The 24,332-nt window shown below is 44.9% G+C and overlaps 2 protein-coding genes across 2 annotated transcripts; one reads left to right on the top strand and one right to left on the bottom strand.

Moving 5' to 3' along the window:
* Positions 1–1,981: 1,981 nt before the first annotated feature.
* LOC100762057 (40S ribosomal protein S13) lies at positions 1,982–2,477 on the top strand. The gene has a single exon (XM_027410343.2). It carries the CDS (start codon positions 1,999–2,001, stop codon positions 2,452–2,454), a length of 456 nt encoding a protein of 151 aa, XP_027266144.1. The 5' UTR covers positions 1,982–1,998; the 3' UTR covers positions 2,455–2,477.
* Positions 2,478–17,281: 14,804 nt separating this feature from the next.
* On the bottom strand, positions 17,282–20,891 carry Rassf10 (Ras association domain family member 10). Its single transcript, XM_027410110.2, has one exon. The coding sequence runs from the start codon at positions 20,483–20,485 to the stop codon at positions 18,134–18,136; it is 2,352 nt and encodes a 783-aa protein (XP_027265911.2). The 5' UTR covers positions 20,486–20,891; the 3' UTR covers positions 17,282–18,133.
* Positions 20,892–24,332: the final 3,441 nt, after the last annotated feature.

The following is a 24,332-nucleotide window of genomic DNA, read 5'->3' on the forward strand; positions in this document are numbered from 1 at the left end:
ATATTGAAAATCACACCCACATGTTCCTCTCAGTTGCCAGTTCCTCTTCCTCAGTAGAACTACCCTCCTAGTTGGATATAAGCACACCATGTTCGAGGACTATTTGTAAGCAGTGCCCAGTACTCCTTGTGTTAGCAGACCAGGAGGTACGGCAAGACTGGGGAGGCCATGGCTTTCAGTGGCTTATGCTGGCACTATAACTCAATGTCTCCCTGATGGCTGTTCTTCTCAGCATCCCCCGTGATCATGAGGTCACACAAAGGAAATGTGGCTCACTCCCACCCTCTCCAAAGCTAGCTGAAATTCTCGTCAACTGCTTGATGACTTAGAAACACAGTGTGTTCAGGAAAGGCAGAATAAATGTTCTTTTTATTATTGATGTGGGAGAAAAACAACTTGGTATCCTAGCAACCCCCAAAGGTAATTAACAAGCTAATTTCTTTTCTTTCTTCAGGTCATTTAGAAGTTCTATGTTTTTATATTTTAGGATTACAGTTGTCACGATCATTCAATGTCAGTTTTTCTCACTTTAAGCCATCAGGAGCCCCTTAGGTTGACACCAAGTTCTGTATGCATAAACATGGTTTTGTAGTTGTTTTAAGACATTTTTAAAACAATTATTTATTCTGTGTGAAGGGGTAGGAGAGCTCAGGTGCCAAGGTGAATTTGTGGTGGTCAGAAGACGGCTTACAGGAGTTGATTCTTTCCCTTCTGCCATGTGGACTCCAGGAATCAAACTCAGGCTTGGCAACAAGCCCCCTCACCTTCCCAAACACAGTCTTCACACTTCTTCACTTTCTAGCACTTGAGATGCAGAAGCCCATCTCAGCTCCCTGATGTGTGCCTTAGAGTCTGAGTGAGTCAGATTGAGGAGCCTTTCCCTTTTCATGGAAAAATGACACTTAGATGCCACAGTCCAGGTGTGAAGAGTGTTCAGGACATATGCACATGCTTTGATTTCAGGCCTTTTCAGAGAACAATGCTAAGAAAAGCATCATCTGTAGAGCTGCAGAAATAAATGGCTTCACGCCACTCCCACCTGCTAGTGTTCTTGCTCAGTGCTATGGAGACAATGCTCTTCCACATTCACAGGGCTGACTTGTGTGGTTTCAGAAGTCACACAATGAAAATAATACAATCAGAAGAGTCCAGAGAACCAGTTTCCCACTGAGATGATCTCTCCTTTTTCCCTCTGACACACAGTGATGTAGTGAGCATTATGAATTTGCAACCTTACGTGTGCAAATGTTCTGAGAGCATCTTAAAATTGCTATTTTGAAAATATGAAGGTGATGGACAATTGGATCAATTTTAAAATCCCAATTCCAGGCCAGGCATGGTGATGCATACCTTAATTTCAACCCTCAGGATGCAGAAGCAGATAAATCTTTAACTGTGAAGTCAGCCTTGAAGTCAGCCTGGTCTACACAGTAAGTTCCAGGGCAGCCTGAGTTTCACAGCGAGCCACTGTCTCAATAATAAATAAATAAATAAATAAATAAATAAATAAATAAATCCCCATACCAGAATCTTTAAAAGTTTTTAAATTACATCTATGAGTGAGCGTGTGTGGGGGTGGGTATGCAGCACAAGTGTAGAACTCAGAGGACAACTTTGGGAAGTTGGTTCTCTCTTCCACCATGAGGGACTCTAATGGGGAAGTGCCTCTATGTATGTTTATCTTATTGGTTAATAAATAAAGTACTGTTGGCCAATAGGGAAGCAAGTTAGGTGGGACTAGGAGTCGAGGAGGATTCTGTGAAATGTAGTAAAGAGAAGTCTTATGATCCAGGCAGGAAGTGACATAGCAGGCAGACTCAGAATATAAGCAGGGACAAGCAGGAAATCGCTTTCTTCCTCCTCCTCTCTTCTCAGTGGAGCCGCCATGTGATTTCAGCAAGAGAAGACGCCTGCCGCTGCTGTCTGATAAGTCTTTATAAAATATATAGATTAAGGTTTCCTCCCTCATTTTCTCTTTGCTGCCAGACCTCCGCCATCATGGGTCGCATGCACACTCCCAGGAAGGGCCTGTCCCAGTCGGCGCTGCCCTACCACCATAGCGTCCCCACGTGGCTGAAGCTGACATCTCATGACGTGAAGGAACAGATTTACAAATTGGCCAAGAAAGGCCTGACTCCCTCCCAAATAGGTGTGATCCTAAGGGACTCACATGGTGTGGCCCAAGACCATTTTGTGACTGGTAATCAAATCTTGAGAATCCTTAAGTCTAAGGGCCTTGCCCCTGATATCCCTGAGGATCTCTACCATTTGATTAAGAAAGCTGTTGCTGTCCGAAAGCATCTTGAGAAGAACAGAAAGGATAAGGATGCTAAGTCCCACCTGATTCTGATAGAGAACAGAATTCACCGGCTGGCTTATTACTATAAGACTAAGCGGGTCCTCCTACCCAATTGGAAATATAAGTCATCCACAGCCTCTGCTCTAGTGGCATAAATTCTCTTGTGTACACAAAAAAACAATGAAATCACTTTGAATAAAAAACATATATAGATTAATGATAATGGTTGAATCTTAAGACAGAGATAGCATATGAGAAATCCTAGTCATTGGCCAGCAGCATTGTACCTAATATTAATATCTGTGTGTTATTTTGGGTGCCCACGTGGCAGAGGGGCTCAGGCGGCTTGGCAGAAAAAAATTATTGTTACAAAATGGTGTCAGGACGTGGTCCCATGAACTTCCACATAAAAACTTCACAAAAGCTTAAAAAGGGATTTTAGAAGCAAAAGAACAGAGACAAGTATGACTTCTTGGTAGCAGCATTTTCTCGGGTGGTTTCTGTTTGCCAGAGACAAGCAGAGGCTTTCGGCTCCTTTAATTTAAGAAAGGCTTCCTGACTCAGCATAAGTAGCAAAAACCACAAGGCTCTTTTAGCAATGGTGTTTAACAGATGAAGGATTGTGTGGCCTGAAAAAGTTAAGGATTTACAGTAAAGACAGTAAAGGGTTTACAATGTGTTTAAAAGTATATGTAGGATTGTGAGAGGAAAGGAACAGAATAAAATAATTAAAAGAAAGGAAGGAAGGAAGGAAGGAAGGAAGGAAGGAAGGAAGGAAGGAAGGAAGGAAGGGAAAGAAAGAAAGGAAGGAAGGAAGGAAGGAAAGAAAGAAAGAAAGAAAGAAAGAAAGAAAGAAAGAAAGGGAAGCTCGTGGTGGCGGTGGTACATGGCGGTAGGATTTGCTGAAGGAAGCAGAGGCAGGCAGATTTCCACAGAGAAACCCTGTCTCAGGAAAAAAGAAAAAAAAAGGAAAGAAAGGAAGTAAAAGAAATAGAATAATAAAAAGCCATGTAAAGATGGAAAATACACAGAGAGTCTGGATACTATATGCTATGTTGTTGTCTTTAAATTGTTTGTTTGCCGAGGAAAGAGCTACAGCTGCTAAAATTCATTTGATTATACGTGTTGCTAAAATAATCCAACTTACATATTTTAAAAATGCTTTGACTTCTAAGTTTGAATATAAGGACAGGTTACTTGGGAAAGGAGTGTTTGCTTGTGTTTCCACAGAAAATGGAAAACTATGGATTCCTTCCAGACTAATATGGTTTGACCAAGCAAGACCCCCTGAAGCAGTGGCCCAACTGATCCTATATTCAAAACAGCTGAGATGATGCAGTCATAGACCATTACAGCCAGGATTTCTGTGTTTTATCATGATCCCCATAGTATAAACATTGTCCCCAAACAGCAGGAAGCAGCTTAGAATGAACTTCGCCCAAATTCCCAAATATTGTTTATAAATGTTTGTTTTCATTTAAATGGGGTTGGTTATAAATTGTAATGATCACAGTCAATCTTTTTTAAAGGAAAAAAGGGGAATAGGATATAGAAATGAATACTTTATATTGGTATGGATTTTCATTTATTGATACAACTTTAAGGTCAATTTTGTGATATGCATCTGTCTCCTCTTTTTTAGGTATTGTGTTTATACAGATCTTTTAAAATTAATGCATAATTCAATACAAATTATATAGTCACCTATAATAGTCAAAACTTACAGTTAGGTTAGTTAGGTTTTCTAGATATACTGAGATGTATTTGAGATGGATAGATATTCTTCAAACCTTTCAAAGACCTACAGAATATATGGCATTTAAATGGTTTAGGGTTTTTCATGACAGTGAGACACAACTGCTCCTGACAACACTAATTACATCAGAAAGGAGGGTGAACATCAAAGAAACTCAATATGGAGTTTGCCTTCAACATGGCAAGATTAGCCATTTGGGCAAGAAACTGCTCTTGCCTGGACTGTTTGATAAACTGGACATGCAGGACCCACAGGAAAGTGACTGCTGAACTTGCAAAACAAGACAGTCCTGAAGGGTTCCTGCTTCATGGAGAAGTGTGCCAGACACACTGTGGCCTATGGGCTAAAGATAGATGCCCCAACGTTACAGAGGAACTTTGGGTGACTGTCCAAGCATCGACATGTCTCTGTCAATTCTAGAGTTTATATATTATCCTTCTGTGGTCTTTGATGGAGTTGAAGACAGATAGCTATGGTTATAGTTTTCTTTAGTTATTATAAAAGATAAGCTACATATAAGACTTTAGACTCACAAAGATAGGATAGATGATAGAATATTTTCTTTAAATCTTCCTAAATATTAATGGACTAAATATCATAACTATAGTTGTTACTTGATAACTGTTTTGTTATATATTTTACTATGCTAATGTTAAAACCCTTCTTTTTATTTAGACAGAAAAGAGGAGATGATGGGGGGTGGGACTAGGAGTTGAGGAGGATTCTGTGAAATGTAGTAAAGAGAAGTCTTATGATCCAGCCAGGAAGTGACGTAGTTGGCAGACTCAGAATATAAGCAGGGACAAGCAGGAAATCACTCTCTTTCTCCTCCTCTCTTCTCTGTGGAGCCGCCATGTGATCCCAGGAAGACAGGATGCATTCCACCCAGCATTCTCCATAAGTCTTTATAAATTTATAGATTAATAGTTATGGTTGATAAGTAAGACTGATCTAGCAGATAAGAAATCCTAGTCATTGGCCAGCAGCATTGTACCTAATACAAGTCTCTGTATGTTATTTTGGGCACCCACGTGGCAGCAGGGCTCAGGTGGCTTGGCAGAAAGATTTATTGTTACAGGACTCAGAGAACAAACTCATGTCATCAGGTTCTGTGGCAAGTGCTTTTACCCACCAAGTCAACCTTCTGCCCTCTCCCACTTCCCACCCCAGCCAGAATCTCACAAGGATTTCACTTACCTCTGCTTTTGCAACCTAAATTCTGGGTGTAGCACACAGAAGACATGATTTTTATGTTGACCTGGACCAAGCAAGGTGGAGCCCAAGCAAGCAGCTTTTTTCTTTTAAAAAGAAGGAATAAAAAGAAAATTTCACCTGTTGTTCTTTGCAACAAATCCAAGAGCCCTTTGAGGAAATTCTATGTCTGTGGTCAACAGGCAGAGTTTTTTTTGGGGGGGGGGTTGGTTTTGTTTTTTCCAGAAATAGGGTTTCTCTGTGCAGCCTTGACTATCCTGGAACTCACTCTGTAGACTAGGCTGGCCTTGAACTCAGAGATCCACTTTCCTCTGCCTCTCGAGTGCTGGGATTAAGGTGTGTACCACCACCACCACCACTTTATGTCTGTGGTCAATAAAGGAGAAAAGACATAGTAAGACCAGCTTTAGGACTATAGTCGGGGTTCAGCTGAACACAGCTTACATATCAGCTAAGCCCTGGCTGCCTCACTCAGACATGACAAAGAAAAAGGACCATTCCCTCAAGATGCACTGACTACTGGAGTGATTTGTCTTTCAATGCTGCTGTGGGGTGTGTGTGTGTGTGTGTGTGTGTGTGTGTGTGTGTGTTTATGAATGTACTATAGAATGCTTATAAAGTCAGAGGACAACTTCGGTGGCAGTCTTCACTGTCCAGCTGTTTGAGGCAGTCTTCTGTTCACAGCTAAACTAGCTTACCTGGAGCTTCCCCATCTGCCTGTAAGGGCATTGGGATTACAGATGTGCACTACTGCATCCAGCTCATGTGGACCCTGGGGATTTGACTTCAGGTCCTCACACTCATATGTCTGCCTGTTATTCATGAAACCATCTTCTCAGCCTTGTTTCCTTACTTTTGACTTGAATGACTCAGACACATGAAGTTATCATTTTACTCAAAGTAATGTATACATTTCGTGTAATCCCAATAAAATATACTGATAGAGACTCTTACCAGCTAAGAACAGCTTTCTGGAATTACCATGGAGAATGATACCATTATGAAGAGAGAGAAACCGGAGACAAGAGAGTGGGTTGTTCACTGGTCGGCTCTTGCTTAAGGGCAAACATAGGTTTGATATTTCTAAATTGGTCAGACAGAAGAAACGTAAGTATGGTTCTTGGTAAGTCTGGAGAAACAGAAGAGCTAAATTAAAGGCACCACTTTCAAATTGGCCAAAGAAAATTCTATCCATCCAATGAAAGGGGAAACAGGAAACATCCGATTTAGCATTGTAGCAGAGAGGGGCATAGTGAGAACCTCCAAAATGCCACTTGACAAAAAAGAAAAAAGAAAAAAAAAATCTCCCGGAATTCTGCAGATTCCAACATTCCAAGTAGCCAACAAGCCAGAGAGACCTGTAACCCCAGAACCAGAGAGGTAGGAGGATGGCAAGTTTGAAGTCAGTCTGGACCTATGTAATGAGACCCTGTATCAAAAGAAAAGAGCAGGGGAAGGAGATATCAAGGAGGGAGACAGGGAAGGAGGGAGAGAAGGAAGATAGGGAGAAAAATAATTGAATGAGAAGATCCAGAATGCCAGTGCTCTCTGGTGTTTGCACTTACATTAGTCCATCCCCTCCCCCAGCTCCACAGTAGCCTTGAAAACCAGCAGCCCCAGAATCACAGGGAAAGAAACCCCTGCATCCTTGCAATCAGTAGCAGTGCAAACCATCAGCCCTGTGATCAATAGCAGTGCAAACCAGCAGCCCTGTGATCAATAGCTGTGTAAACCCCGACTGCAGGGAACAGGATTGGTTCCTCTGAGTGTCATCATCCTTTGACCTGGCTGGCTGGTTTTTATTTCACCTGGTCCTTTTCCCCTGCAGTTACAGGCAATTGCTCAACATCATAACTGCTTGAAACAGACATTATAGCAAGAAATTAAGAAGCTGACAAAAAATTAAAGGGGAAAGCTAATGAATAAAAAGCCCATAGAGACTCTGGGGGACTCTGGTACTTTTCTGAGAGTTTAGACGTCTCATCCTGAATATAGAGCGCATGTTACCAGGGAAGACCTAAAAAGGCAATACATTCTCAACTCTGACTGCCTCTGGGCTCTGATCCAGGGGAAAGTGAAGTTGGGTAAACTGAGTCTCTACAGTGAAGATACGACCTGCACACACAGAGCCCTTGGGAACAGCTGAGAGATGAATTAACATTTAGGGAACTCTGTCCACTCGGCTACCTATGCAGATTTCTAGCCACATGATAAGACATACTTCATAGGATTAATTCAAGGAAGTTACTAACAGACAGGCAGTGGGGCACATGCCTTTAATCCCAGGCAGAGGCAGAGGGTTCTCTGTGAGTTCGAGACTACCCTTGTCTACAAGAGCTAGTTCCAGGACATCCTCAAAAAAGAAAGTTACTAACCAAACAAGCAGAATTTACAAATAGTCAAAGACAACAAGAAAGAGAAAATTGGGATTCCCAGAGTTGGGGTGTTACATTGTTTATAATGTTCAGTTTTAACAACAGCAAATTATGGGCCATGGAAAGAGAAAAGGAAACATGGTCTACATGCAGGAAGGAAAGCAGCTAGTAGAAACTTCCCATAATGAAGTTCTGGTGTACAAATTATTAGACAAAGACAAAATCATCTGTTTTAATTTTTTTCTAGGTAGGATTTTCCAATTAACCCAGATGTCTTAGCTGGAGTTACTATTGCTATGATGAAACACCATGACCAAAAACAATTTGGGGAGGAAAGGGTTTAATTTGCTCACAGTTCCATATAACAGTCCATCATCAAAAGTGATGCAGGCAAGAACCTGGAGGCAGGAGCTGATGCAGAGGCCATGGAGGGGTGCTGCTTACTGGCTTGCTCCCCATGGCCCACTCAGCCTGCTTTCTAACTGACCCAGGATCACCTGCCCAGGGGCAGTATTACCCACAATGAGCTGGGCCCTCCCCCATTGATCACTAATTAAAAAAATGCCCTACCAACTTGCCTACAGTCTGATGTTAATGGAGGCATTTTTCTTATTTGAAGCTCCCTGCTCTCAGATGACTCTAGCTTGTGTCAAGTTGACATAAAACTAGCCAGCACACTGTTAGCTTAGAACTCTTGACCCTCATGTCTCTGCCTTAAAGGTCCTGGGATGATAGGAGTGTGCCAGCATGCCTGACTCAAAACCAGTAATTTTAGAATGTCCTTACCAGAAATAGTGACCTGTGTATGCAGTCACTGTTGCTTGAGAGACTGAGGTAGGAAGTTCACCTGAGCTTAGATATTCAAGACCAGATACTCATGGGGAACATTTGGAAATGGTGTCACAACAAATAAAGAAGAAAAGCCCATTTTAGATTCAAACACAAAAACATATTAAATGTGAAAAAGAAAAATATATTGCATATAAACAGTAACCAAAAGAGAGATGTGGTATCCTTGCTAATACTACTAAACAATATGGACATTAAGTCAAAATCTGTTATAAAAAACAAAGGAGGAGCCTGGTGGTGGTAGTGCACATCTTTAATCCCAGCACTCTGGAGGCAGAGGCAAGTGGATCTCTGTGAGTTCAAGACCAGCCTGGTCTACAAGAGCTAGTTCCAGGACAACCTCCAAAGCCACAGAGAAACCCTGTCTCGAAAAACCAAGAAGAAAAAGGAGGAGGAGGAGGAGGAGGAGGAGGAGAAGGTCAAATATTAAATAGATCAATTCACTACAGAGACATAGAAATTATAAACATATATTCGTCAAGTATCAGAAAGTCAAAGAGCAAAATGTCGACTAAACAGGAGGGAGGAACAGTTCTACAACACTTTACAGTTGCAGCAGGAGTCTGATAGGCAGCTTTCAACTAGAACAACTAGAGAAATGAAATGGGCCCTTGAACCAGGCCTAGGCAACCCTACCCAAGAAAGACACACACAATGCCATTCCCACCAAGAGTCTAATATACATTTTCTCAAGTGCACATGGAACATGTTCCAAGATGATGATACATTTAAGGAAATTGAAATCATTAAAAAAATCTTTTCATCACAATAGAATGGACAAAAATAACAAAGAAAATTTAAAAATCCATAAATATGTCGAGAATAAACAACAAACTCCTAATGAATACATCAAAGAAGAAATCACAGGTAAAATTAGGGATCCTTGAAATAGGTGAAATAAAACACCATTCCCTGAGCAGGGGTCCTGGACTGTTTAACAATGGGGAAAGGGAGCTGAGTATAAGCAAGCAAGCAATCGGGTGACCATGGGTGCCTTTATTCTGTCTCTGTTCTCGACTATGGATATGATTCCACTAGCTAATTGAAATTCCTGCCTTGACTTCCCCTTAATGATGGAATGTAATCTGGTATTATAAGTAAAAATAAACCCTTTCTCTTCTAAGCTGTTTCTTATCAGGGTATTTTGTCACACAGAAATGAAACAAGTATAGAGTATCAAAGCAACTGGGATGCTAAAGCTGTGCCAAGTGTGGCATTCATAGTGCTAAACACATGTGTTGGTACAAAAAGATCATATCTAGGTCTCTTTGTCTACTTTAAGTGTCTAGAAAAGGAGGAGTAAGCTAAGCTCAAAGCAGGAGACAACAAAGGTGAGAGCAAACATGAATGAAGTAGACTAGAAAAGTGGGGAACACCATTGCCTGGATTGTCAGATCGTGTCATCCTTGTAGGTCTCTGGATATCTCCCTAGTTCCAGATCTCTTCTCAGACCTATAATGGCTCCCTCTAATATGGTATCTCTCATCCTGCTCTCTCTCTTTTATTCTTCCCCAACTCAGTATTTCTGTTCCTCCATTTCCTCTCCTCTACTACTCTTCTCTTGCTCTTATTGTGGCAGCACCCAAAAGCCCTTCCCCTAAAATTCTAGAGCCCTCATCCAGTGGCTGATGGAAGCAGAGACAGACATCCACAGATATACACTGAGCTGAAATCAGGAATTTAGTTGAAGAGAGGGAGGAATGAAGAGCAAAGGGGTCTGTACCAGGTTGGAGAAACCCACAGGAACAGTTGGCCTGACCAAGGAAGAGCACATCGACCCCAGATGCTGTCTGGGAGGCCAGTACAAGACTGATCCAGACCCCTGAACATGGATGTCAATAAGGAGGCCTCTGCACTCCAGGGAGCCTCTGTTAGTGGATTAGCATTTTTCCCTGGTGTAAGAAGGGACTTTGAGAGCCCATCCCACGTGAAGGGACACACTCTGGCCCTGGACACATGAGGAAGGGCCCAGGCCCAGCACAGGAAGATTTGGCAGACTTTGCAGAGCCCCCGTTGAGGGCACTACCCTGCCTGGGGAGTGGTGGGTGGATGGGGTGGGGGTAGGTTGGGGGTGGGGGAGGAGGGATGGGGGTGAGGGGAGGGAGAGGGAGAAGGGACTTACATGTGAAACAAGCTTGTTCCCTAACTTGAACTAATAAAAAGAAAAAAAAAGAAAGAAAGTGGGGAACAGGAGGGGGAAGCAGTTGCAGAGATGGCCAATGGATGATAGCTCTTCCAGAAGGCCTGGGTTAAGTTCCCAGCACCCACACCAGTTCACATGGCCTGCAACTCCAGCTTCAGGGGATCCAAACACTGTCTTCCTGCCTCCAAGAACACATGCACACACATACCTATAAACACACGCAGATGCATAAATAAAAACTAAATGTTTTTAAAAGGACAGTGTAATAGACATGCTAACATGGAGGAGGGAAGCTAAGAAGGCCTACATAAAGAGCTCCAGGGATCTAAGGAATGTTGACAACAAGGGTAGGAGCATATCAGTTGGTCATCCCTGAAAACATACATACAAATAACATTATATACACCTAGTAGGTTATACTTATGTATTTAGAAATGTAGATAATGCATATGCATATATGTAAAATATACATATAATTTATTTTTCTATTTTGAGACCCTGTCTCAAAAAAAAAAAAAAGCTGACAAATTTCAACACCCTTTTCAATTAAAAAAAATTAGAAATTTCCTCAATGTGATCCAGGACAACACAAAGTTGGAGATATATATATATATATATATATATATATATATATATATATATGCAATTTAGATCTGCAATGACCCCCCAAACCCTCTAGGACCCATCTTACTGCTGTTGGGATGTTGTGGAAACTTTAAAAGGTAGATTTAATGCAAGGTTTGGAGTTATGGCGGGGATTTCCTCAGAGAAATTTTAGGACTCTAGTCTTTTCCTATTCCTTTCTCGTTTTTTCTTTGTTCATAAGTTTGACCTGTTTGTTCTACCATGACCTCCCAGCCTCCAGAGGTCAAAAACCGATCATGAACTGAAACCCTCAAAACTGGGAGCCCAGATAAACCTTTTCTCTTTTTAAGTTGATTCCTCCAAGCATTTTGTTACAGTAATTGAATGCCAGCTGACACAAGGAACATGGAGTAAAGTGAAATAAGATAGAGGCATGCCCTTGAGTATCATTGGGGGTTGAGGTGTGACTCAATGAAGAAGCAAGGTCGACTCAATTCTGCAGTCTTTACTGAGAGTCATGTTGGCCTGAGAAAAGGGCTGTTGGATGGATAACCAACAACTTCAATCCTGAAAAAAAAAAAAAAAAAAGAAGTGGACATCATCCTAAAAACTCCGGGGACATCCTGCAAGTCTCTGAATGCTTTGCAAGGGATCAGATAAGAAGGCAGAGGGTGGGACAGTGGTCTTCAGGCCTCACGTCCACATGTGCAGTGGGGGCCACATGGCCAAGGATGCCCTTAGCTGCACAGGGTTACATTCATGGGAACAGAGGCACCAGTAACTCTTCCCCTCATCTCTTTCTAAGATTCCTGCGTGCAGCAGCTCACCAGTAAAGACCCAGTTAAAAGTGCTGGGTGGGGCTGGACAGTGGTGGCACACATCTTTAATCCCAGCACTTGGGAGGCAGAGGCAGGTGGATCTTTCTAAGTTCAAGGCCAGCCTGGTCTCCAGAGCAAATTCCAGGACAGCTAGAACACACAGAGAAACTCTGTCTCAGAAAACAAAGTGCTGTGTGGTCTGGGGTTTGGCTCAGTATGTATAGTGCTTGCTTGGCATGTAGGAGGCCCTGGGTTCTATCCCCAGAACAACATAAGCTGGCATAGTGTTATATGCCTGTACTTCCAGTACTTAGATGGGGACAGTGGAGTCAGGAATTCAAAGTCACTCTTGGCCATATAGGAAGTTCAAGCTAGGCCTGGCTACATGAGACCAATCAATAAAACTACAAAGTTAGAGACAGCTCTTGTCCAGCTTGGGGTGGCTGACCACACAGCTCTGCTCTGTAAGACTGCTACCCACTTGGAGCATTCTAATATGTCTGGTGCTGATTTGTGAACATTTTCTCCCTTCCTTCCTTCCTTCCTTCCTTCCTTCCTTCCTTCCTTCCTTCCTTCCTTCCTTCCTTCTTTCCTTCCTTTTCTTCTTCTCCTTTTTGTCTGTCTATCTGTTGATTTGTTTGTTGTTTGGGGGCCAAGGTCTCACTATGTAACTCTGGCTGTCCTGGAATTCACTAATGTAGCCCAGGCTGGCCTTAAAATCACAAAGATCTGCCTGCCTCAAGTGCTGGGTGGAATTAAAGGTGTGCATCACTCTGCCTGGCCTTCTATTTCTTACAGCCACTCACATATTTATTGGGAATTTCTCACCTCTGTCTTGTGCTAGATCTTCACCTGATAGATAATTACTAGCTCTGGGATATGGAGGAGTTTATTCTACCTCCCTGAAGGAAACAACCAAACAAGACCTTGCAAATGGCTAAGCCTTTTCAATGCTGGGACCTTTGAGGGATTTTTTTCTCACAGGTCTGCTGAGCTTTCTGTGCAGATGTCTGGTGTGTATAGCATGCAGGGCACTGGCCCTGAGGTCAGGCTTGAGCTGGAATCTCATATCAGCTGTTGACCAGAAAGACAAACTTAGTTTCTTTGTAAAAGATAAAAATTCAAAAGGTCCACCTCACCAGAGGAATGCAGGGAAATGTTTGTCATCCTAAGATGAAGCCTCTAGGAAGAACTCAGGCAACACTGGCTTTCCCACTTGCCCTCTGTCCTTCCTGATAGAGGTAGATAGGGCAAACATCTCTGCACTGGAGACTTGACTTCCTTTCAAGAGTTTAAACTGGGTAGTGATGGCACATGCCTTTAATCCCAGCACTCCAAAGGCAGAGGCTGATGAATCTCTGAGTTTGAGGCCAGCACTACCTCAGAGCAAGTTCCAGGATGGTCAGGGCTACACAGAGAAACCCTGTCTCAAAAACAATCAAACAAACAAACAAAAAAAAAAGAATTTAAGAATGGGCTGTCAAGATGGCTAGGTGGGTAAAGACACTTGCTGCCAAGCCAGACAACCTGAACCCACATGGCACAAGCAGAGAAGTGAATTCATAATTTGTCCTGGTTTCCATATTCATACCTTGGCATCTGCCCCTCCCCAAATAAATAAATAAATGTAAAAGGGGGAACTAGTCTAAGAACTGAATGATACACAGTAGCTAAAAACTAAAATAAAAAAGAATCCAAGAATGAGCTCAAGTGTAATGTCCTAGCTAGAAAGAAAATCCCAGACAAATCTACACTGTTAGCAGCTGTTAATTAGCAACTTGGCCTGTGTGTTTATTGTGTTTAGGTTTAATTTTCGATAGAGATGTGTAAAGAGGAACACAAATGATTTCATGACATCACCTTCTAAGAATCACTGTCCCGCTAGACTCAGATGAAGAAGATAATTGTTTGTTTTTATAACTCTAGTTCTTCTGTTATCTCCTTCACCCTGCTCCTATGAGTGCCGCCCCTCCTATCCTCACATCATTAGTCAATTATGATGGGAGACAAGATTGCTAGCAGGTAAATCTGCCCAGAAAAGGAAAGAAAAAAAAATGAAGAGAACACTATGCCTCCTTTTTTTTTTTTTTTTTTTTTTTTTTAAGGCGAGGTCTTATGTAGCCCAGGCTGGCCTCAAACTCACTGTGAGTATGACTTTGATCCTCCTCCTCCACCTGTTGGATGCTGGGATTATAGTTATGAACAGCTATGCCTGATTTTACACAATGCTGAGGATCAAACCCAGGGCTCTTACCTGCCAGGCAGCTCTTCCAACTGAGCTACATCCCTACTCACTGCCAGGTCATTTTAGCTCTATGTAAAGGCTTTTGTTGTCATTGTGCCTTTGTGTCAAAGCCAGGGCCATGAGCATTTACACAAGTTCTACCACTGAGCTGTACCCCAGGCCCCTAAACACCTCTAGCAGCTGACACACCTTGTTACAAAGATATTTCAGAGCAGTGATGCTCGGCTGGTGAAACTATTTTTTTAACAACAATAAAAAACAGTATCTAATGTCATTTAGGATGAAATGGGTACTCTTATATACTTTAATTAGAATGAATTGTTTGAAAATAAGTGTGGCAATAAGCATGAAGCTGATAAATGCATCTGCTCTTGAATGTGAGAATTCTCTTCCTGGCAATCTTCGTGGGGGAGGGGAAGAAGATTCTCCATAGCCGATGCACTCACAAGGAAGCTTAGCACAGAGTTATTTTAAAGTGGTTGGGGTGCTATAGATGACCGAGCTGTCACAGAAACTATGAAGCACTTACCAGCTGAAGGGATCTGCTCCTCGTGAGTGGTTGGCCAAGGTGTGGGGGAGAAAACATGCATGTAATTGTATCAAGATGATTTTGTATAACAACAGAGCAAAACAGGAAATCAAAATGCATAAAAAGTCCTGAAGAGAAAAGGCAAACTTTGGCCATGGTTTTGTGGTGGTAAGACACTGGGTGTGGCTTTTCTTTCTTTCCAAAATTCATGCTATTTTCAGTATTTTCATCAAGATGGTGCTGTGTAGCTTTTCCAAGGAGCAAAATAATAATAATAATAATAATAATAATAATAATAATAATAATAATCGCCATCTTTTTACATTTATTTATAGAGTATGTCTCTCTCTCTCTCTCTCTCTCTCTCTCTCTCTGTGTGTGTGTGTGTGTGTGTGTGTGTGTGTGTGTGTGTGTGTCCACAGGTGCATGACAAGGCACACCTGTGGAGGTCAGTGGATGACTTGCTGACTTGCAGGAGTCAGTTCTCTCCTTCCACCACGTAAACACACATAGTGAGGCCATATGGAACCTAGGTCTGAAGCATGCTGTTTGAATGGGATGTACAGGAACAGACACACAATGGATCTCCTAGTTCCAGAAGAAAGACAGCTGGCTGGGGCACAGCCTTATGGTGTTCCCCTCACAAGCTTGCTGGATGTCTAAGGGACCTGAAAACAACTAGAGAGCAGAAGTCTCTCTCTCAGGGACAGTGGCTGCAATGCTGTCTCACCCCTAGTGTCATGAGAACTATTCATATGGAGGAAACCGTAACATACTCAGCCTCAGTAAGACTTTGAGGCTACACACACTGTTGTGACAAGAACTTTTCACAAGAGAAACTATTGCCTCTCCTCCCACCCCCAATTCTCCTATTCACACAGAGTACCTTTGGGGAATAGAATTGATTGGAATGAAAGAAAAAGAAAAAAAAGAGCAGACCGAACTATCCTTTGGACTATCCTATAAGCAAAGCCTCCCCAGATGCCTGAGCATTTTAAGTAGGGAAACATCTTCAGGTGGTAGGGACAGGGAATGTTCTTAAAATCCCGCAGGCCTTCCTCCTGTGATGTGGCATGTTTGCTCTGCAGGTTTCAGGCATATTTGCTGACGTCAGCTACCCATCAAAGTTTAAAATAATAATAGTCAAAAGAAGAACAGCTCCTTTCTGCCAGGTAGTCTCGCTCTGCCAACTTCTATGTTCTTTCTGAGTTAATAAACGTCCAAGAGCCACCTCCCCTACAACCCTGGGGGGGAAGGAAAAAAAAAGCACAATAATTTAAAAAACCACCAGGTCAGCCCATTGCCAGCATAAACCATTCAGACAGGTGGCATTTGTCACACTCTAATGAGGATTTTACCTCTGCCTCAAAAGGAAGGCTGCCATTAAGCTTTGTGTGTACAGAATCAAATGACTGTCTGAGGATAGGGAGCTTCTCTGAGCCCTTCCTCATTTGAATGAGGCCACAGGACCAAATGTGAGATGTTTTCTGCGTCAAACGAAACTAAACAACAACAACATAATTATACCAAATAAGGTCTTTCAAAAAGTATCAATTAAGAAAACCGCCTTTTCATTTTGATTTTACTTAAAAATCTGAGAACAGTCGCATGTGTTATAACTCCACAGCAGCAGCAGTGTTGGGACAGTTGTGAAAAGGAAAGGCTCCAATGGTTATTTGAGGAAGACATATTCCTGTTGGAGACACGCAGGCAGCTGATCTCGCAAGGGAAGAAACAGCTACAAAATCCAGAGGCCTCTGAACTTATCTTAGCATGTCATTGTGGAAACAGGAGCCGGCCCCTAGCCAGTTCAGTTGATACCAGCCTTCTGTACCTCACTGGCAACATACACACACCCCATTGTTATTACCTTCTCCAGACACAAGATCCACATTCCTCAGGAAGTCCTTCGCTCCACAGGGAAATGGACCAGCAAGCTCCTTCCACCAGCCGAGCAGTTTACTACAACTGATAAGTTTCTATTGAAATACCTGGAACAATTACACTGAGCAACCCCCAGCACTATCAACAGCTACAGGAGATAATGCCACCTTATATCTCTCCTGCCATGAGAGGAGGGGTGCAGCCAGGCAGGAGCAGCTCAAGTTCTTAGCTCACTTTCATGTGCATTTACCATGGCTCTGCGTTATGGCTAATCTATTTGTTTACCCATGGTGGCCTATCGGATTTGGAGGCCTTAGCTAGTAAACTCTGATGTTTGCACTTGAAGTTAATTGACACTTGCAGTCTACTTGAACCAGAACGCTAACTCCAACAGGAGATACTGAAGTTGGACTTGGATCTGGGTAACATTCATGAAGGTCATGGTTGATTTTAATCATAGAGCTGGACTTAACATCTAAACACTATGCAAAGATCTTTGCTTTCAAGTTATAGTTGACACTAGAATGTTCATCAAAACAGCAAAATGGGATGGGCCTCATTCTGCAGCTTCCCTTTTTTTTTTTTTTTCTTAACTGTAATTTAGTCAATGAATAGGCATCATGAACTAGAAGACAGCACATCTGCCTTTGCAGAAACCCATCCCAAATGTAGAGATTAGATTTCTACCCTGGATTATGTGTGCCAGGATTTTTATAATTCAAAGGGGCTATGTTTGGGGTGGAGTCCAGGAGAGGATTGGGGGGAGGGCTTTTAACACATTGCATTAAGTAGGCAGAAACACAGCCTTAGATTTCAATGCGGTTTGGCCTTTGACAGAAATAAAAGGCAAATGATTTAGCAGATGGGTAATTCCCAAACCTGAAGAAATGTAAACAGCTAGAGTTTTGGTGCCTATGGGTTTTATCAAAGATGTTAAGCAAGGCAGAGACCAACACTAGTGCGTCCTCTTTGGCTAGTTTTAACACGTTTCCAGTCACAATTAACATTCAAGGAATTTCCTTTTCATCCAAGTGTTTTCTTTTACCAGCTCTTTATGCCACAGACCATAGTTCTAGCTGTCATCAGTCCTTCCCATACAGAGGAGTGGTTAAAACATTCATAATATTTTTCTTTTATCTTGTTTTGAAAATGGGCTTGGACCTCGTCGATTTACCTAAGGTGTTCTAAAAATAGGGAGGGGTTCTCACCTCCTGACTCCTTTTCCCGGGAAGCTTAGGAAGTTTAGGGCTTCCTTGTCTCTGACCCTCCTCCACACTCATCCTGAGTCAGAGGAGCATGTTGCCTAGCAGGTGTCCTCTCCACTCTTCAGACCCACCCGTGGGAACTCTAAGCTCATCCCACGACCACACTTCATGTCCCTGAGCAGGCCGGGCCTGTGCATGCTGTAAGCCTCTAGGCTGACTCCCTACTACTACTACTACACAAGGGATTCACACACAGGGGGTACCGAGTCCGAGTCTTGGCTGTGCATAGAGCTCAGCCCAGTATCTGAGTCCTCATCGTTGCCAGGGCAGCTCTTAGCCAGTCCCCGGGCCTGGTCTACCCACATCTCTGCACAGGTCTGAGGCTGGGGTTCCCGCGAGGGTCCACCTGAACCCAGAGCCCCATCATTCACCACTGTCTGCTCCAAAGTGCGCAAAGTCTGGAGAAGGCCCTGTAGCTCACGCTCCTTGATGTCCCTCTGCTGCTGGCTGTAATCCAAGTCAGCCTTGACGGCCTCCAGGTCTGTGCTGAGCCTCAGCCCGATGTAAAGGCTGGTGCTGAGCTGCGTCCTGACCCGCTCCTGCTCCAGCAGCAGCTCACCATCAGGTCCACCGTAGGGCTCCGGGGACTCCTCTCGAGACGCCAGCTCCTCACTGCGCCGCTTCATCCACCGCTGGTTCAGCTCCTCCTGGATCTCGGAGGACAGACGCTCCAGCAACTCCTCCTGCTGGGCGCGCTCCTCCTGCAGCCGCACCAGGTCGTCGCAGCGCTGCGCCAACTCCTCCAGCGCGGCCGCCTGAGCCTCGCCGTCCAGGTCCAGGGCTGCCACCGCCTCGGTCCCCTTCTCTGCCAACGTCGCCTCCTCGGGCTCCTCCCCAGGAGTCGGCCCGTCGAGGTCGATGTCAGCCCCTACTAGGTACGTATCCTGCACGTAGTTGACTCCGTGCCGCCGCATGCGGTCCAGGTGAACCTTGGCCTCGTAGCGGTCGATCTCGCGGTCCAGCTCCCGGAGTCGCTGCACCTGTTGGCGGATAGTGTGATCCTGCGACAACACCAGATGCACCAGCGTCTCCATGCGCTCCACCGACGCGCTTTCGTGGGTCCAAGGCGGCGACGAACAAGACGAGGCGGTGGACGAGGACGTGGACGAACAAGGCGACGGCGGCTGCTGCTGGCGCCTCCGGTTGAGCTTGGCCAGCTTGCGGAAGGCCTTGCGCACCACCCGCCGCTGCTTCTCCTGGGTCAAGGCCAGGCTGGGCCGCGCCGGGGCTCCCCGGGCCAGGCAGGGGCGCTCGCGGCTGAGCACTACCCGCGCCTCGGCGCTACGGGGCCCCGCGTTGGGCAGCGATGCCTCGCTGCGCACCAGCACGAAACGCACATTCTCCTGCTCCTCGCCCCAGGCGGTCCAGAGGCGCAAGATCCGCGTCTTGTTGGGCAGGATGCGCTCAAAGCCGCGCCACTTCTCCACGATGCAATAGCAGTGCGGGGGCCCACATAGCATGCCCTGGGGCATCGCGTCCTCATCATCCTCGTCGTTTTCGTCCGGGGGCTCGGGCAGCTCCAACTGACTGGAGGGGTCCTCCTCCATCCCCCGTCGCTGGCCCCGCCGCTGCCTGCGTCGCCGCCGGCAACCGTCCTCTAAAAGCACCCGCACCACGTCTGAGCAGGTGGTGCGGCGAGAGAGGCCGGACACCAGCTTCTCCTCTTGGCAGATCCACACCGATATCTTCTTCTCCGAAGGATCCATGGTGCAACTGGGACGCGAGGGACGGGTCCGACTAGGCGCTACTGGGGCGGCTGGGCCAGCACCGGCAACCTGGCAGCTCCCGAACTGAAGGAGAATCCGTGACCCGGTCCCCGGCGTCACTAGCCTTTCTCCCCCACTGTGTACTGAAATCAGGCGGCGGCTTCCGCAGCAGCGGCTGTTTTCTGCTTGGACGGCGGGCTCTCCCGAGGCAGCGTGCCGGGGCTCGGGTTCCAGCGACTCTGGCTCTGCCCGCGGTGCCCGAGGCCTCTGGGTTTTGCTCCTCCCCACCTGGCTCCACCTCTTCCCGCCCCCAGCGCCCTGAGCTGCGGCTGAAAGCACCGCAGGCGCGTCGCCCAGACTCGCCCCTCCCAGCCCCGCCGCCGGGTCTGCCCTTGGCTCGGGTTGCTGTCCAGTTCTCCACTCGAGCAAAGAAGGACTCCAGGACCTCTCTGCCACAAGGCGTGGAGTCCGCACCTCACCTGGCATCAGCTCTGCGACCCCCTCCGCTCCGCCTTGCCTCGCGTGGAGACCTGGCTGGAAACACCTTAACCTGACTTGCTCCTTTCCCAGTGCTCCCAGATGCGCGTGGTCTTGGTCCTTCAGGACAGTGCCCTCTGTACACTGCACTTTGCACAGGCGGGGAAACTGAGGCACCCAACAGTTTTTAGTGGGGACGTTGTGATCCACTACCTGACCAGCTCCGGTTTGTAAGCGCGGTCTCCAAGCCTTCCAGTCCTCCTCAACCACAGCGGGGTCGTGAGCAGATAGATATGCAATGGTTTGAGGGTGGAGCTCAGAAATGTGGGTCCTCACCTCCATTTCCCACAACCTTCGTGACAGAAAAACTGTTACAGAGGGAGTCTGGGAGGCAGGCCGTTCCTATGACTGTTTCTGCTGTTGCTGGCATCTAGATGTGCTCTGCAAACGCTAAGATTCAAGTGTCAGAACACAAATCCAAAGCCACAATACGGAAGCTTCTTAAACCCTCTTAGTGCAAGGCTTGCTCTGAGCTTGTCCAGGGAAGCACACATCTGACAGCTCACTCCCCTGTCTCAAGACCCTGGATATATCATTAATCTTGTAAAGTACTTTTGTCGATGGAAAGATTCCTTCCTGGAACATTTGCTGAGTTCCCACTGTGCTCTAAGGCCAGTGTAAGGGATGTGATGATGAGCAAATCTCCTGGCCTATAAGAAGCTCACCGTAGCTCAATAACCATTTCCACCACCAGGTCTTCTAGGTTCTGACCAAGAAAGTCACAATGTATTAGGGGAACATGCCTAGATGCTGCACAGCAGCATAGACCTCATCCATGACAGTCCACAAAGCCTTCCCATCAGGGGTGCCATCTGGGGCAAGACCAAAAAGAATCATTTGAACTTAGGACAAAGAGATGGGGGCGGGGTGGGGGGTGGGGGGGAGGCACCGGGCAGGCAGAAGGAATCAGTGTGCAAACTAAAGAATCAAGACAGCAAGGCAGACGCTGGGCTACAAGGAGTTAAGTGACAAAAGTATCTGACAAGGATGAACTAACAGAAGCCAGGTCAGGAGGGGTCTTCAATGCCAAACATGTGCTTTTAAATTTATCAGAAGTGTGGTGCAGGTGCTGGGGTCACACTGGGTGCTTTTACTTACTGTGACCTCAGGGAAGAAAATGTAATATCTCTGAATATCATCTGTAAAATGGTGATAACGTCAAAAGTAACTGCAATAAGGATTAAATGTCGAGACCTGGTAAGTCTATAGCAGGAGTTTTAATTGAAGGGTTAGAAACCTGGGAGGTATATGTTTTCTTTTTTATTGCTGCAAAATGGATTACCATGAACTTGGTAGCTACACATGATTTCACTTTTCTGAAGGTCATAGGTTGTGCTTGGCTTGACTGCTCAGTGCCCTGGGCTAAAGGCAGGGTACTCCAGCTAGATAGAGAGAGAAGCCACTTCAAACCCATTCAGATGTGTTTCCAGAAACCACTTCAGTTCCGTTATTGCACAGAAGTCCCCATCTTCTTGGTGGCCTTCATCAGAACCTCTCTCAGCCTCTTATAGATTCTTCCCAAGCAGCCGTGTCTGCCCCATTTAAAGTAGTAATGGCAGGTCAAAATCACCCAGTCCTCTTGGCTTCTAATCCTGGCAGCACCCTTTGCTAGCAGTGAGAGAAAATTCTGCTTGAAAAAGGCTGGCTTCATCAGGCAGACCCACCTAGAGAAACTCTCTATATTAAGGTCGTCTGATTAGTCACTGTGCTGGCTACATTTATGTCAACTTGACACAAGATAAAATAATCAGAGAAGAGGGAGCCTTGATTGAGAAAATGCCTCCATACAGTTGGGCTGTAGGCAAGCCTGTATGGCATTTTCTTAGTTAGTTATTGATGGCAGAGCTCCCAGCTCATTGTGGGTGGTTCCATCTCTGGGCTGGTGGTCCTGGGTTCTATAAGAAAGTAGGTTGAGCAAGTCATGGGGAGCAAAACAGTAAGCAGCACTCCTCCATGGTCTCTACATCAACTCCTGCCCCCAGGTTCCTGCCCTCCTTGAGTTCCTGCCCTCACTGTTTTTTGATTATGAGTTTAATATGGAACTGTGTGTGAAATAAACCCTTTCCTCCCCAAGTTGCTTTTGCCATGGTGTTTCATCTCAGCAATAGTAACCTTAACTATATCTGCACAATCACCTTGACTGTGCGATATATCAGTCACCCAAGCAATATTGGGATGTGAGAGTGGTGGAGATATGAGGCCAGGTGGGATTCTTCCCGCCATGGAGCTTCACTATTGAACCATCATATGGTGCAGGGACCATAGCACAGGAAGAGGATAGTGGCAGCCTAGATGGCCCTTAAAAGACTATCCCAGTCATGAAAAGAAGAGACGGTGGGCTACATTGCCTCTAGAAAGACAAATCAAGGTGGTATGTGCATGGTCATTTAGCAGTGTTTCGGAGTAGGTTCTGGAGTTCACCCCAACTACATTTGCATTGAGAATAAGGGAATAAAACAAACTCACCTCCCCTGGTCCTCTCACTTAGCAGAAGCAGACATCAGGAGTCAAGGGCTCCCACAGACCAAGCAGGTCGTTGGTTCGGCGGCAGATGGCAGAGGAGCACCTTCTACTCTAGCTTCATTCTGACACTAGATCTGTCTATTTGGAGAGATCACAGGTTGAGAGCTCAGTCCCTTAGGACTGCCTCCTACCTTACCTCAGATGACAGCTACAAGCCCAGGTCAGGTGGAGAGGTGCAAGGCAAAACATGGGAGAAGGAGTGGGGTGTTCACATGTCACCCTCCAGGAACCTCCATTTATTCTGCTATCCAAAGTTCTCCAAACCGTTGGCTTGGGGGAGTCCTGTGGAAGTGTCATTAGATAGGTATGATGGATAAAGGCATTGGCTATTGATGGCGAACTTAGCCTTCAGTCTCTTTTCCCTCCCAGGATGTTGAGGAATGGGAATGAGGGTTGCAGCCCTCCGAGGCTCAAAAAAAAAAAAAAAAAAAAAAAAAAAAAAAAAAAAAAAAAAGCTTGTCTGTCATTTTCATCGTTCTGGAGCTATTTTCAAGATTCAAGGACAAAAGAGCAAATGTTTGCCCCCCCCACGCCCTTCTTACTATAAATCATTTAGGAAATTACAAAGACTACAATGGCTTCAAGCCAGGAGCTGGTGAGCAAAAAGAAATATGTGCAGTCACGAACTGCATAATAACATTCCTGCCAAGGGCAGACCACATATTGGGTGGTGGTCCCATAAGAACAGAATGGAAGAGCTCAAAGGTTCCTGTGGCCTAGGTATGCTGTAGCCATCATTATGTCACCACACACTCTGTGGGTCATGTGTGAATACAAACAAATCTGCCATTCTGCCAGTGCTAAAAAAGCAAAATACATGCACTTACTACTCAATAATAGAAATAAATAACTGTTTGTTTTGCCTTTATGGTTTGTGTTCTTAGTATACTGCACTCTTGGTTGTTATTTCAGAGTGAACTTGTACTTACAAGGACACAGTTGGCTACAGAACAACACACTGTCTTGTGCAGGAAGCAGCTCAGGCATCTCCTATTTACTGTATCACTCCACTGCAAGGCCTTTGCTTATGCTTGAATTCATCTTGTGTTGTTTTGTCTTGCATCAATAGGTGTGTGTGTGTGTGTGTGTGTGTGTGTGTGTGTGTGTGTGTGTTGGCTATACCATCTAGGTTTGTGTGAGTATACTCAGCATGCTTTCACAGTGACAAACTCACCCACTACTGCATTTCTTAGAATGTATCCCTTCAACCCATTGTTCAGAAATATAAAACTGTATGTCATATGGACTCAAAAGATGACTCTGTAGTTAAGAGTGCTAGCCCAAAACTACAGTTTTGAGGAATCTGACCCCTTCTTCTGGCCTCTGTGGGCTTCTCTACACATGTTGTACAAATAAACTTCTGTAGACATTCATATAAAATAAGTAATTTAAAAAAAAACCCATATACCATATCATAATTGCCACAGGTTTTGTAAATCATGATCTTCTCATCTGGGTAAAGGAACAATAGCAGAACCTTTATAGAGTTGACATTACATGGAACAAAACAATGTACAGTATATAAAATACCTGTGTCCAGGTTAATCATTGTCAACTTGACTGGGCATGGAATCACCTAAAAGACACACCCCTTGGCACATCTGTG

Source organism: Cricetulus griseus, chromosome 3 (assembly GCF_003668045.3).
Source record: "Cricetulus griseus strain 17A/GY chromosome 3, alternate assembly CriGri-PICRH-1.0, whole genome shotgun sequence".
NCBI classification, from domain to species: domain Eukaryota; kingdom Metazoa; phylum Chordata; class Mammalia; order Rodentia; family Cricetidae; genus Cricetulus; species Cricetulus griseus.